We start from the raw sequence: 13,838 nt of genomic DNA, 5'->3' as shown, positions 1-13,838 counted from the left end.
TTTCTGCAAGAGCTGGCTTGTGCTTTTGTGCAACAGAGCTCCGAGAGATGGCTTTCTGGGTGATGGTCCTATGTGCCGTCCTGGCATGCATATTGGGGGGGCTCTATCTGGTGGGGGCGTTCCGCCAGAGGAGAGCCCAAGAGCCCCCTTTAGATAAAGGCCTCATTCCGTGGCTAGGGCATGCACTGAGCTACCGAAAGGACGGCGTTGCCTTCTTGCAAAGGATGCAGAAGAAGCATGGGGATATCTTCACGGTACTGTTGGGGGGATACTATTTCACCTTTGTGATGGACCCCCTCTCCTATGGAGCTATTGTGAAAGAAGCAAGAAGCAAGCTGGATTTCAACGCATATGCAACACAACTTGTGGCCCAAGTGTTTGGTTTTCAACCAGAAATGAGCACTCATAAGATAATAGAGACCGCCAGCGTGAAGCACCTCAAGGGCAATGGGCTCGTGGTGATGACCCAGGCCATGATGGACAGCTTGCACAGAGTGATGGGCCATAGCCTGAGTTCAGCTGGAGGGGAGAAGTCCTGGAAACAGGATGGGTTGTTCCACTTCAGCTACAACATGGTCTTTAGGGCTGGATACCTAGCCCTGTTTGGAAATACAACCAGCAAAGGCGAAAAGAACAAAGAAGATGCTGAGAGGTGTGACGTAACTCGCTCTGAAGATGTGTTTGTAGAGTTTCGCAAGTATGATAAACTCTTCCCAGGTTTTGCTTCTTCCACACTGTCTCATGGAGAGAGAAAAGAGGCTGAGTCTCTGAAGAGACTATTCTGGAAACTCATGTCTGTGAAGGATGTATATGAGAGGAGCAACATCAGTGGTTGGATAACAGACCAGCAAGAGCAACTGGCTGAGGCTGGGATGCCTGAATACATGAGGGATAGATTCCTGTTTCTGCTCCTGTGGGCGGCTCAAGGGAATACTGGACCAGCTTCCTTCTGGCTTCTTGCCTACCTGATGAAAAATCCCAAGGCGATGGATGAGGTGAGAAAGGAAGTGGACAGAGTGGTGGGAGAATCTGGGCAGGAAGTGAGGGCAGGGGGTCCGGTGCTTAATGTCACCAAGGAGATGTTAGACAAGACCCCCATCTTGGACAGTGCTGTGGAAGAGACTCTGAGACTGGCAGCAGCCCCTATGCTGATCAGGGCTGTGTTAGTGGATCTAGAACTCAAGATGAACGATGGGAGAAAATACCTTTTGCGCAAAGGAGACAGAGTTGCCCTTTTCCCCTTTGTGGCAGCACATATGGATCCAGAAATCCACCCAGATCCACATGTTTTCAAATATGACCGGTTCCTCAGCCTAGACGGCAGGAAAAAAGAATTCTACAAGAATGGAGAAAAAGTGAAATATTTCACCATGCCATGGGGTGCAGGGACTTCCATGTGCCCTGGGCGATACTTTGCTACCAATGAGGTGAAACTCTTTGCCTTCCTGATGCTGACATACTTTGACATGCAGCTGGTTAACGTGGAGGAGGAAATCCCTCCCGTAATCAAGAACCGCTATGGGTTTGGTGTGATGCAGCCCACACGTGATGTTCAGTTCAGGTACCGACTTCGCCACTGAAGGTAGGAGGCAGAGGAAGCAACCTGGTATCACGTGCCTGTGAATCTTCAGGCCAAAATAAGTTTAAAAAGAGATAAAATGTATGTTTCTGTATGTGGGTAAAAGCTCGTGGGAGAATGTAGCGCTTGCATAGAATGTTTGGTAGAAGCCATTATCATTTAACAAGTCATTTTATCCTAGAAGTGGAAACTGTGGGCCTTATAACTTTTTAAAGTGTGGTGGAATTGATAGCATGTAAGCTAATATTCTGTGCTAACATTTATCTATCAAAGGCACCAAGCTAAGGCCTGCAGTGGAGTTAAGGGTTAGCAGAAAAGCAGTATCGGGTGGCGGTGGGGTGCTTGATCATTCTCACACTAAGATACTTTCATCTGCAACTCCTTCTTCCGGTTAAGGACTTTTAATCCTTAGCGCTGAAAGCTGAGGACCCCAGTTAGAATCTCATCTCCGCTATGAACTCACTAGGTGGCCTTTGGCAAGCCAGGTGTATCTCATTGTCTTTGGGCTTGTACACAATTCCATTTGTCCCATGCCTAGAAAGCATGGGTCTGAATTGTTTCCCCATTGTTCCACTTATTTCCCAGGGAAAACCCACTCCAATTGAGCACTAAAGAGTGGCTTTCCCCAGGGAAAGCAGCAGGACAAGACAAAGTGTGGATAAGCCCTCTGTCTCTACCCCCAATCTGAAGTGAGAGGTGTGTGTGTGTGTGTGTGTGTGTGTGTGTGTGTGTGTGTAGAACTGGCCACTGTGAACCCCATGGAATGTCCTAACTTTAGAATTCAAAAGCTTCACCCGGACACTTTTTCTTACCCAGTACACAGCACACATCCTGCCTAGTAAGCACGCAGCTACAGGAGATTTCACCCAAAAGACCCATCATACAAGCAAAAAAGCCCACAAACTTTTACTGCTCCCTCCCGCCACACAAACATTTAGGTCCTAAACTGTTCTTCTTCTTCCCATTTAATGGTACTACGCAATGTCAGCCTTTTCCCTCAGAAAGGCTTGAACTGAATTGAATTGCCCTTTGCTCCAGGGCAAAGAGCAGTTTTTTGTGGGGAAAGCATGGGGTGGGGGGAAGAAAAAGAGAGAGAGAAACGCTCAGACATGGTGCTTTAGAGTGCAGAACTGAGCCTAGAAATGCGGCACAAAAGGAAGTCTGGATGAGCCCTAAGATAGGAATATAGAAGAAACTGCTGTCATCCCAAGCAACTCATTTCCCAGTAGATTCACTCTGCAGTTGTCATTAGCAAGCGGAATGGGCCTGCACCAAATAAGGTCTCAAGCTATTTTGTACACTATGTACCTTTCATAACATGTGCAGGACTTTGGCTCATTATTTGCAAGGTGCAAGAGTTCCAGGTATGTGTCAACATTCATCTTTGCACCTGCAATCAACTTTATCTCTTTTATTTATTGTTGTGCAAGACAATGTCCTGGGACAAGCTGTGATTCTGTCTCCAATATCTTGAGTATCTTGAATATCTATTGATGTCATGAGTACTCTTAGGTGTAAAGGCTTAAGCGTAATTAAGAATGCATGCTTTTAACTGCTTTTATTTCCCCCACATCATCTGCTCTCAACTTGTATGGAAAATACCACCTCTGTGCTGCTCCTATGTTTTCTAATTTTGACTGCTGTTATTTTGTTTGTCTGTACCTTTGTTTCTACACGAATGTAAAACCTTTAAAACTGAAAAGAAATACTTACGGGAAATGAATGGAATATGAGGAAACAATAAAGTTAAAGCAACTGTGTTGGGCAGGTTGCTTAGAAATGTAATAAAAGGAGCTGTGTCGTGCAAAGTGAATTGCTAACTGGTTATTTCAACTGTGTGCATTAATTTTCATCCTAAGAAACCCTTTCAGTCTATCATAACATAGTCAGCACCAACAACTCTGGCATAAAATCTTTATTAAAATAATTTATTTAACAAAGCAGCTCAATATTCATAAATATCTTTAGTTGTGCTCAAAATACATGCAAATAGGAAAAAAGGTAGGTCACTTCATTCACATCATATACATAAGAAAATATGCTGTTAGTCCAGATGTTGCTAGTAGAGTTAAAATACAAACTCTACATTAAAATACCTTCCTCCTCAAATGATGTTTACCTCCACAGATCAACTAAAACGATTAAAGCCATGACAACTTCAAAAAAGGATCCAGCTCGCAAGCCAAGACCTTTCCTCCCTGTGAACTCTTAAGTCAGCTCACCTTGCATGTAGGTTATTTTACAGAAGAAAACTTCTGACAGCAGAAATAATTTTCTTCGTGAATTCTCAACATTCAGACTCTCTGCACTAACACTTCAGAATTTAAAGCTCAGTGGTCTGTTCTTGCTGGCTTGATTCAAGTTCCTCTAAAGAAATTAAGGCAAAGTGGCTTGCTCAAGAAAAGTTCTTAGTTTGTTATCTTAAGGCCTAGTTCTTTCACCCGAGTCCATGGATTTCTGCTAGTACTTAACAGCTCACAACTGTTTAAGAATCAGCCTGGTTCACAACCAGTCGCATTTTTACAGCCTTGGGAAAGCCCTGGACAGTTAGGTTTGGCCTCTTGAATGTGTGTGCGGAATCAAAAGGTCAGAAATAATTCAGCTTCTTTGTTCCAGTGGCATATTCAAAAATTTCAACAATATAAGGCATATAGATTGCCAATCAAACGGGCTGAAAACAATTGGTTTCCAAGGCAGTGCATAAATTTGGTTGAAATACCACATCAAGTCTAGCTAGCACAGCAAAAGGGGGAATATATTGATGGCAACTGAGATTACAATTGTGCCAAACAAGGAATAACTTAGCCAGATAACAGAAACTTATGTCTTTGCTTGGAAGTCATCCTGGACTGCTAGGCTGCATGCAGCCCACTACTTGTGCTACAGTAAAAGACCGCAAATACACTCTCAGATAAGACTATGAAATATTCTCATATATGGACAAAACTCTTTGCATGCGAAAATGATATCTTTGACTCTCCAGCTGCTTATAATTAATGGGATCATTAAGCAATGATTCATAGCCGACAGAGTGCTAGAATTACTTCTGCGGACCTGCTGGGCATCCCTAGAAAAGTACAAAGTGATCTGCATTAACATATCTTATTATATTGTACCCACAGCAGATTAACTCCTGTGTTTCAGTGATAGGTTCCATTATTCCTGCAGGCTAGCACCTTTCTCTCACATGTCTGGTCACGATCACCATATTTGTTCTGCTAGGTTATCATTCAGGGACTAACTACACCCTCACCAAATCCAAAGTTAATTAACCACAGAGAACGAGCTAGTGGTTCCTTTACTGCAGAGCTTTCCAAACTGCGTGTTGCAACATGTTAGTGTGTCAGCTGCAGTGTGTAGGTGTGTCGCATGAAGACTTCCAGCACTCCTCCTAGGGCTGGAAAGGGGTTAGTTTAACCTCCAGTTTGCTAGTAAAACTGTGTCATGAAATGATGCTTGTCTGAAAAGTGTCAACAACATGAAATGTTTGGAAAGCTCTGCTTTACTGAAAGAGTGTTTCTCTGAAATAGAGCACAGATAGCTTGTAACAGAGAGCTATAGGTAAAGGTAAAGGGACCCCTGACCATTAGGTCCAGTCATGGCCGACTCCGGGGTTGCGGCGTTCATCTCGCTTTATTGGCTGAGGGAGCTGGCGTATAGCTTCTGGGTCATGTGGCCAGCATGACTAAGCCGCTTCTGGAAAACCAGAGCAGCGCACGGAAACGCCATTTATCTTCCCCCCCAGATATCTACTTGCACTTTTGACATGCTTTCAAACTGCTAGGTTGACAGGAGCAGGGACCGAGCAACGGGAGCTCACCCCGTCGCGGGAATTCGAACCACCGACCTTCTGATCGGCAAGCCCTAGGCTTCTGTGGTTTAACCCACAGCGCCACCTAGAGGGCTATACAAAGTACTATAAAGGCCATAAAGACTGACAACCCAATCAGTTGAAAACAACAGGTTTTGAATGACGTTTGAAGCAGCACAGTATCAAGTCAGGCTTCCACAGCAAAATGGGAGGGGGATTTGATTACAGCTTAGATTATAATAATATTCAACAAGAAATCCATTCCCTGAACTGTCAAAACAAGTTTCTTAGCTAGACAGTCATTCTGGCCAACATTACTCCAAGCCCCAAAGGGCGTTCTTGGTTGCATCGAAGGATCACAGCTTGCTTGTATTTTACAGACTCCTGTTGACAAATCAATTGTATGTTTTGCGACATTCTCTTCTTCTTCTTTAGCTGCTGAGCACCAGTGTTCTGCTTAGCTCAGAGAGTTTATAAAATTGTGTTCCTAGGAACCCACGAGTTACCTTGGAAAACATTTTTCAAGGCCTTTCTTACATTTTCAGATTGGAGCATCCAAAACTGACAAGTACATAATCACCAAAGAAGGAGATTCCAGAAGTTAGTCATAGATTCCAACACTGAACTGTTCTGGAGAGACAGGAAATTTCCCATAATGTTTCATCTAACCCATTATTATTGCCTCCCACCACAATTGTTCCACTCCATAATGACATCTTCAGATAAACAATATTGCAGGATAAATGAGAGATATTCATGACCCGTGACTTGGTATCCATTCATGAAAATACAGATTATGATTACTGTGGATACATAAATATGCAGGTGAGCAGCAATCCTTTGACTCACACCTACTTGTGACCATTCCTTTTCAGTCCAGAAGCCAGAAATTATAATAAAACATTCCTAGGTGTGAGTAGGATCACGTGGAGATGGAAGCCTGAGAGTGATTCTCTCTGAAAGTGTTTCACTACACGGTCATCACGCCATACTTGGAACAGAGTAGAGCCCTTTTTCTTTCCCGCTCAGCTAGAAAGTTCCTCAGTTTAGTGGTGGAGAAAGTAACTGTTGCTTGTTGCCTCTCATCCAAACCTGTTTCTTGCAGCCATGGAGACTGAAGGCATTCAGATGCTGTTGGCCTTCTCCTAAGTAGAGAAAAAGAATAACAGGGCCTAGGATCAGTTGTTTTGCTATCTCCAAGTGGAGGGAACTAATTCTGCTCGTTTCTCACCTGCTCGCAGTCATGGGATAGACTCTATACTTTACCCCTGCTTAGCATTAAAGGTAAAGGGACCCCTGACCATAGGTCCAGTCGCAGATGACTCTGGGGTTGCGGCGCTCATCTCACTTTACTGGCCGAGGGAGCCAACGTACAGCTTCCAGGTCATGTGGCCAGCATGACTAAGCCGCTTCTGGCGAACCAGAGCAGTGCACGGAAACGCCGCTTACCTTCCCGCCGGAGTGGTACCTATTTATCTACTTGTACTTTGACGTGCTTTTGAACTGCTAGGTTGGCAGGAGCAGGGACCGAGCAACAGGAACTCACCCCGTCATGGGGATTCGAACCGCCAGCCTTCTGATCGGCAAGTCCTAGGCTCTGTGGTTTAACCCACAGTGCCACCCGCATCCCTTCACTGCTTAGTTTTAGAGTGATTATTTCATCATGCTTGAGGAGCAGCCTCAGCTCAGCAGAAGAACACAATCAGAAGGGGGTGGGGAAAGAGAAATCAAATCTCTCACTTCTCCGTTTAAAAGGATTTCAGGTAGATCTTGGGGGGGGGACTCTAGCCTGAGGCATTAGAGAACTACTGTCAGTTGAGTGGGATGGACAGAAGGATGTTGTGATGTATTGGAAGCGTGCTGGCCTGTGAGTGCACCCAACTAGTGATGTGCTACAAACAAGTGACAACTGCTCTTACCTACCTGCAGAATTCATCAGAGCCAAGTAGCTGGAGAACAGGCCAGTGCCTACCACCATTCTTTTGGGACGCTAGGTTTTTGCTTGCCCAAAATAGGGGATGAATGAGTGGGCCATTGTAGCCTTGTCTCAAAATACAGTGGTACCTCGGGTTACGGATGCTTCAGGTTACAGACGCTTCAGGTTACAGACTCCACTAACCCAGAAATAGTACCTTGGGTTAAGAACTTTGCTTCAGGATAAGAACAGAAATCGTGCGGCAGCAGCGGGAGGCCCCATTAGCTAAAGTGGTGCTTTAGGTTAAGAACAGTTTCAGGTTAAGAATGGACCTCTGGAACGAATTAAATACTTAACCTGAGGTACCACTGTACTCCAACCACACACCAATATTGTTCTCTTCCACCTGGCTCTAAAAGGAGCCCAGGTGGGAGTGTGTTTGCAGAGGGGAGGGAAATGGGGCATACTGGCAATTACCAGCACAGAGGAGAGGGTGGAAGATCTAAAAGGTTTTCCTGCCTTCTCCTTCTCTTCCTTTCCCACAATGCTGAGGTGGCGCCCAGTCCTCCCTCCCCTGTATTCAGGGTCATATTGGCTGGGTGATATCAGCTGGGATTGACTAGGAATTTTTGTCTTCTTCTGTGAATGGCTGGCAGAAGGAGATTTTCTTTGCCTGGTCTATACTGCATGACAACCTTAGAGCAGTGAGCAGCTGAATAATGAGGTTGATTGCTTTTATTGACTTTTGGTCACTTAAGCAGGTGTTGCGCAGAAAAGAGGTGGTGAGAATGCAGAAATGGTGAGAACACACAGGCATTTTTCTGTTGAACTGTGATTCTAGAGACGAACGCAGGGCCCGGTAACTCATGGGGCTTTTGAAGCTAACCGTCATTTTGAGTTATGTGGCTTGATGGGGGCATGAATCACAAACACCTCCCTCCTTGCCTTAAGGGTGTGGCAGGGGGAAAAGTTGCTGGGAATAAGGCTAGCTTGACTTCCCACAGGGTAGACTCACACACTGTCTAATTTCCATTACAGTGGTACCTCGGGTTAAGTACTTAATTCGTTCTGGAGGTCCGTTCTGAACCTGAAACTGTTGTTAACCTAAAGCACCACTTTAGCTAATGGGGCCTTAACCTAAAGCACCACTTTAGCTAATGGGGCCACCGGAGCACGATTTCTGTTATCACCCTGAAGCAAAGTTCTTAACCTGAAGCACTATTTCTGGGTTAGCAGAGTCTGTAACCTGAACCGTAAGTAACCTGAAGCATATGTAACCTGAGGTACCACTGTACATAGTTTGGAAGTTTTATAAATCACTAAGTGGCTTCTGTGACACAGTGGATCAGTGTTTCAGGCTGATAACCAGAAGGTTGATGGTTCGAGCTCCCCCAGGGATGGCGGTGGGCAGAATTCTTGCATTGCAGGAAGTTGGACTAGATGATTCAAACTCCAGTGTTCTCAAGTGCTTAAGCTATTGGTTAATAAACTAGACCTAGTTTACCCCATAACCTGTCTCTTGCCTCTTTATTACTGATCTCCTAGCACAACTGCTTTGGGGGGTTCATTAGTTAAACTGAGATCACTTGAACGAGGCTCTCTTTTTGTGTGAGATACAGTGGAGGGACACACACACACACTCTATAATAATTAACTAATTCTTGAGAAAGTCTGCCTTAGATAAAGAGCGACCTTCGCACCATGGATTAGAGGACAGTGTGCTTTGTAGGAACGAAACGGCTCCTCCTGAAAGGCCCGCATAGCATTTGTTGAACTTGATTTTCTCTCTCTTCACAAGCCTCCCAAAGTCACAGGCAGCCTCGGAGCTGATTGGGTATTCAGCGCTCAGCCTGAGGACAGAGGAGAAGAGTATTAGAAATGGTTCTTTTTGCCCTTGGGCGGAAGCAAAGCAGCACATAAAAAAACCTCACAGTCTCCAACATTGATCCAGGGAAGCACACAGATACTGATTTAAATATCTTTCATAGATGCTTTATTAACTAGACTTGTGCTCAGTCCAGATGACCCCTGCCATCGTCAAGTAAGTTCTTCTGGGAGAGATCTCCTCCTTGGTCCAATTCCATGCAGGGTGCTTGGAAAAGTGGAAGCACCCGCAAGCCCGCTTAGTCTTTAAGGGCTTCTCCAAGGCTTCCCATTCCTCCTCCTCTATTGGTTCTCTCCCATCATCACCACCACCAGGAAGTGGAGTTGTCACTCTGCCTGGGCTTGGCTCATAGCCATCCCAGACCCCATCATGCTCTCATGGCCAAGCCACAGCCTCCCCTCACTTGCCTTCTCTTCTAGCTCCAGTCTCAACCAGGGCTTGACTAGCCTGCCTCCTATTCCAAGGAGTGGCAGCGTTCTCTCTCTTTCTCCACTCTGTCTCTTTCCCTCTCTTCCCTTTTTTCCTTCTGTCTCAATGCAGCCTTAAATATCCATGCCCTTTCTCTGCTTCCCATCCAACTCTTGCCTCCTTCTGACCCTCCAAGACTTGACTTATGGGCTCCTTTCACCTCTCCCTAGAATCATAGAATCATAGAGTTGGAAGAGACCACAAGGGCCATGGAGTCCAACCCCCTGCCAAGCAGGAAACACCATCAGAGCACTCCTGACATATGGTTGTCAAGCCTCTGCTTAAAGACCTCCAAAGAAGGAGACTCCACCACACTCCTTGGCAGCAAATTCCACTGTCAAACAGCTCTTACTGTCAGGAAGTTCTTCCTAATGTTTAGGTGGAATCTTCTTTCTTGTAGTTTGGATCCATTGCTCCGTGTCCGCTTCTCTGGAGCAGCGGAAAACAACCTTTCTCCCTCCTCTATGTGACATCCTTTTATATATTTGAACATGGCTATCATATGGCTATCCCTCTATCCCACTGCCCCTTTGTCTCCTGCCATCCACTGGGGTCCTTTCACTTACTCCTGTACCTCTTCTACCCATTTCTGTTCTTTATCTCTCCATTTCTCTCTTCTTTGGCCGGCCCCTCACTGCCTGGCAGCTGCCCACCAGGCAGCTTGCCTCCACCCCAGCCGATTTTTTTGGTTGTTTGCTGATCTTCAGTTTGGCCCACAAACTTGCAGTTGCCTACAGCTACTCTAGATGATGCTTCTAGGGCAGGTGAGGAAAGGAGCCACCACCCCAAGCTCTGTTATCATGTTATTCATCTCCACCCAACTTTTTACAAGCATCTGATTCTCACTCCCATTTCACAGAAGAGGCTCTCCAGTCTCTGTAGGGAGCTATGAAGAGCAAGATTTCTAAGGCACCAGAAGAGCTTATGGCTAATTGGGTTTAGATAAGCACATCTGCCCCACCTCAGGTATTGTCAGGGACTGGCAGGATGTTGGGATTTCAGTTCCCACCAGCTGCCAGGAAGTAGCAAGAGCAGCAAGGTTGTTGATATCAGGTGATGTCTCTCAACGTGAGAAAGGAAGTCTGAGCCAATTCTCAATACAGGAGACACTGAGGAGTGGTGACTGGATTCTGATGATTGGGCACAGAGAGAAGGGGACTTGGAGACTGACTTGGAAGAAGAGATACATGAGCTGGGGAAAGCTGTAGCAGCCAGGAGATGAGAGGCCACCCCAAGCACATAGCTGTCAACTGCACTGGCTCCTGGTGGAGTACAGGATCAGGTTTAAGGTGCTCGTTTTAACCTTTAAAGCCCTATACGGCCTAGGACCCTCGTACCTACGGGACCGCCTCTCCTGGTATGTCTTACGGTCTTCAAACAAAAACATATTGGAGGTCCCGGGCCACAGAGAGGTTAGGCTGGCCTCAACCAGAGCCAGGGCTTTTTCGGTGCCACAACCCCAGGGTCGGTCACGACTGGACCTAATGGTCAGGGGTCCCTTTACCTTTACCTATTATTGTGTGAAGTAACAGTATCCTGGTGAATTTCTTCTCCAAGCCTCCTTTGCATGTTTTCTCCAGATCCGCTGTGCTTTGGTGGATTTTTAAGTTAATTATCCCTTATCCCAAACAGCCACGCACCCAAGAAAACGAAACTTGAAAAGACTTACATGATGAAAGCTGTTACTCCAACAGCCCAGATGTCTGTCTGTGGAACAGCTCCTTTATCTGCCAGGAGTTCTGAAGCTAAGAAGACACATTTGTATTAGGGAAGCTTCCTTAGAAATGCAAACGTTGGTACTTACCATGATAAGCTCCTCCTCTGTAGGAAGAGGATCCTGTGTGGGCTGTTGCCACCCACCTCTCCACTGGCAGGAAGTCAAACTTTTGAGAGGGTACACCTGGTGGACAGGGTGATCCCCTCGCTAGTTCAATTTGTGCATAAGCTAGTAAACCAATAGCCAAAAAATAAACAACTTATCAGAAAAAGGAAAGAAAAGAGCACAACCTGTTAAGGGAAAAGAACTCAGTGTGATGGCCTGGGACTCAGGCTCGGACTCAGAGCCAAAGGAAACTCAGTCCGCACCAGACCCTTTGCTTCAGGCGGCATCTGAACCTAGTCTGGGGCCTGATTCTGAAGAGTCCCAGTCTGCAGAGGTTCCCCTGCAACAAGCACCAGCTGGGCCGAGTCCGGGGCCTGAGCCTGCCCTGGCTCCAGATGCGGGGATTACCTCGTTGCCTCCAGCTGGGCCATCACTTACAGCTGCTCCACTACCAGTTGGGTCAGGGGAGGCTGAGGTGGCCTCTGGGTCTAGTAACCCACCAACGTCTCCTGAGCTGCAGAGACTGAGGTCTGAGAGAAGGAGAGACCTGAGTACTCGCAGGAGGAGTGCTCACCTTTGGGCGAGACAGGGAGGTAAGTCGCTGGGGGATCAGGACTGGCTGCTACCCCGACAGAGATAAAAGGCTGCCGGACCCCGCCCCAGGTTGCGGGAGCAACATTGCTGTTTGCCAGAGCCTGCCTGTGATCCTGTGCCTGACCTAGCCTGGTTTCCTGCCTCGTGTCCTGCCTTGGCCCTGTCGGACTGAACCCCTGGATTTGGGACCGGACCTGGACCGTGTTGCTCGGGCTACCCACGGGCCCAGCACATCAGTGGTCCCACAGTGGGAACATAACATTCTAGGTCAGCCAGTCCCTGGGCCTCAGTCCCAAAAAGCTGTAATGGCCCATGTAATGTAGCACAGGTGAAGAAGAGAAGAAAACCCTGGAGTAAGAGAAGAGTAAGAGAAGAGGGAAGGGAAACATGGGGGAGGGGAGACAGGAGATCCCTGACCATTGTTGGTGTGAGTGCTTTATGCTCCCAGGGAAAGCTCAACTGTCTGAGTCTGATGGCCTCCCCGGCACTGCGGTCACTTGGGAGGGCCTGGTGCCCTTCCTCCCTATAGAGAAGGAACTTATCACAGTAAGTTCCAACGTTTGCGTCTCCTGTAGTGGAGGAAGGGAATCCTGTGTAGGATGTGTCTCTGTGGGCTCTTACATAAGTGGTGTCCACTACCTGTCGAAGCACTCAGCTTCCAAAGGAGACCTTGGCTGAGGCGTGTCTAGCTTGCAATGCCTCTCAAAGCCAGAAGGTGAGGACCAGGTGCTTACCCTGCATATGTCACCCAGAGGGGATTGGGTCCCAAACAGTGCTTCTGGTGGAATAGACTCTGCTTCCCCTCTCATAGCATCTGGTAATGCCAGCTTTTATACAGCGTGCCAGTAGAGTGTCTGCAGGAAGCTAGGATGGTAGAGATTACCATCCTAATTCTCTTAGGCCCTCCCTCTCTACAACAGGTATTGAGTTGTAACCAATCTGACTCTGGGTGGTGGACTAATCGCTGTGACACCAGGGTCCACCCTGGAGGGTAGGGGCAAAGGGTCTGCCACTGATAAGGCCATGAGTTTTGTGAACCAGCCCCTGCCCCCAGCAAGAAAAGAGTCACTACAATAATCTCATCTGGTGCAAATCTTACATCCCTGAGAAGTCTCAATTAGAGCAGTGGGAGGAAAGGTGTATAGAAGCCCCGTACCCAGCCAGGCAGAAGTCAGGGAATCCATGCCCAGCACTCCCTGAGTTCTGAATCAGGAGAAGAGCTCCACCTTTTGGTCTTCTGAATTTGTGAACTGCTCTGTGTCCTGGGCAGCTGTTTACCAGCTCCATCTGGTACGCAGGCTTAGACCCTATCTGCCCACGGACTGCCTCACCAGAGTGGTGCATGCTCTGGTTATCTCCCGCTTGGACTATTGCAATGCGCTCTTTGTCGGGCAACTTTGAAGGTGACTACAACTAATCCAGAATGTGGCAGCTAGACTGGTGACTGGGAGTGGCCGCTGAGACCACATAACAGACCTACATTGGCTCCCAGTACGTTTCCGAGCACAATTCAAAATGTTGGTGCTGACCTTTAAAGCCCTAAACGGCTTCGGCCCATTATATCTGAAGGAGCGACTCCACCCCATCGTTCTACCTGGACACTGAGGTCCAGTGCTGAGAGCCTTCTGGCGGTTCCCTCACTGCAAGAAGCCAAGTTACAGGGAACCAGGCAGAGGGCCTTCTCGGTAGTGGCACCCACCCTGTGGAACACCCTCCCACCAGATGTCAAAGAGAACAACAACTACCAGACTTTTAGATGACATC

General features: G+C 47.1%; 2 protein-coding genes and 1 long non-coding RNA gene across 3 annotated transcripts in view; 2 read left to right on the top strand and 1 right to left on the bottom strand.

Moving 5' to 3' along the window:
• On the top strand, positions 1 to 3,331 carry LOC114607583 (5-beta-cholestane-3-alpha,7-alpha-diol 12-alpha-hydroxylase-like). The gene has a single exon (XM_028750909.2). It carries the CDS (start codon positions 48 to 50, stop codon positions 1,578 to 1,580), a length of 1,533 nt encoding a protein of 510 aa, XP_028606742.2. The 5' UTR covers positions 1 to 47; the 3' UTR covers positions 1,581 to 3,331.
• Positions 3,332 to 3,479: 148 nt separating this feature from the next.
• LOC114607704 (obscurin-like) overlaps positions 3,480 to 13,838 on the bottom strand; it is a 46,941-nt gene continuing 36,582 nt past the window's right edge. Inside the window, exons 21-23 of the mRNA XM_077936689.1 lie at positions 11,328 to 11,403; positions 9,006 to 9,155; positions 3,480 to 6,535 (exon numbers count right to left, since the gene is read on the bottom strand). Coding sequence (XP_077792815.1) covers positions 6,361 to 6,535; positions 9,006 to 9,155; positions 11,328 to 11,403 — 401 coding nt within the window. The 3' untranslated portion in view covers positions 3,480 to 6,360. The remainder of the gene's footprint in view (positions 6,536 to 9,005; positions 9,156 to 11,327; positions 11,404 to 13,838) is intronic.
• Positions 11,942 to 13,838, top strand: part of LOC144329289 (uncharacterized) — a 37,980-nt gene continuing 36,083 nt past the window's right edge. Inside the window, exon 1 of the long non-coding RNA XR_013394765.1 lies at positions 11,942 to 12,073. This is a non-coding gene — a long non-coding RNA (uncharacterized LOC144329289). The remainder of the gene's footprint in view (positions 12,074 to 13,838) is intronic.

The sequence above is a fragment of the Podarcis muralis genome, chromosome 12 (genome assembly GCF_964188315.1).
Source record: "Podarcis muralis chromosome 12, rPodMur119.hap1.1, whole genome shotgun sequence".
In the NCBI taxonomy this organism is placed as follows: domain Eukaryota; kingdom Metazoa; phylum Chordata; class Lepidosauria; order Squamata; family Lacertidae; genus Podarcis; species Podarcis muralis.
This window is presented reverse-complemented; position numbering and strand designations above follow the sequence as displayed.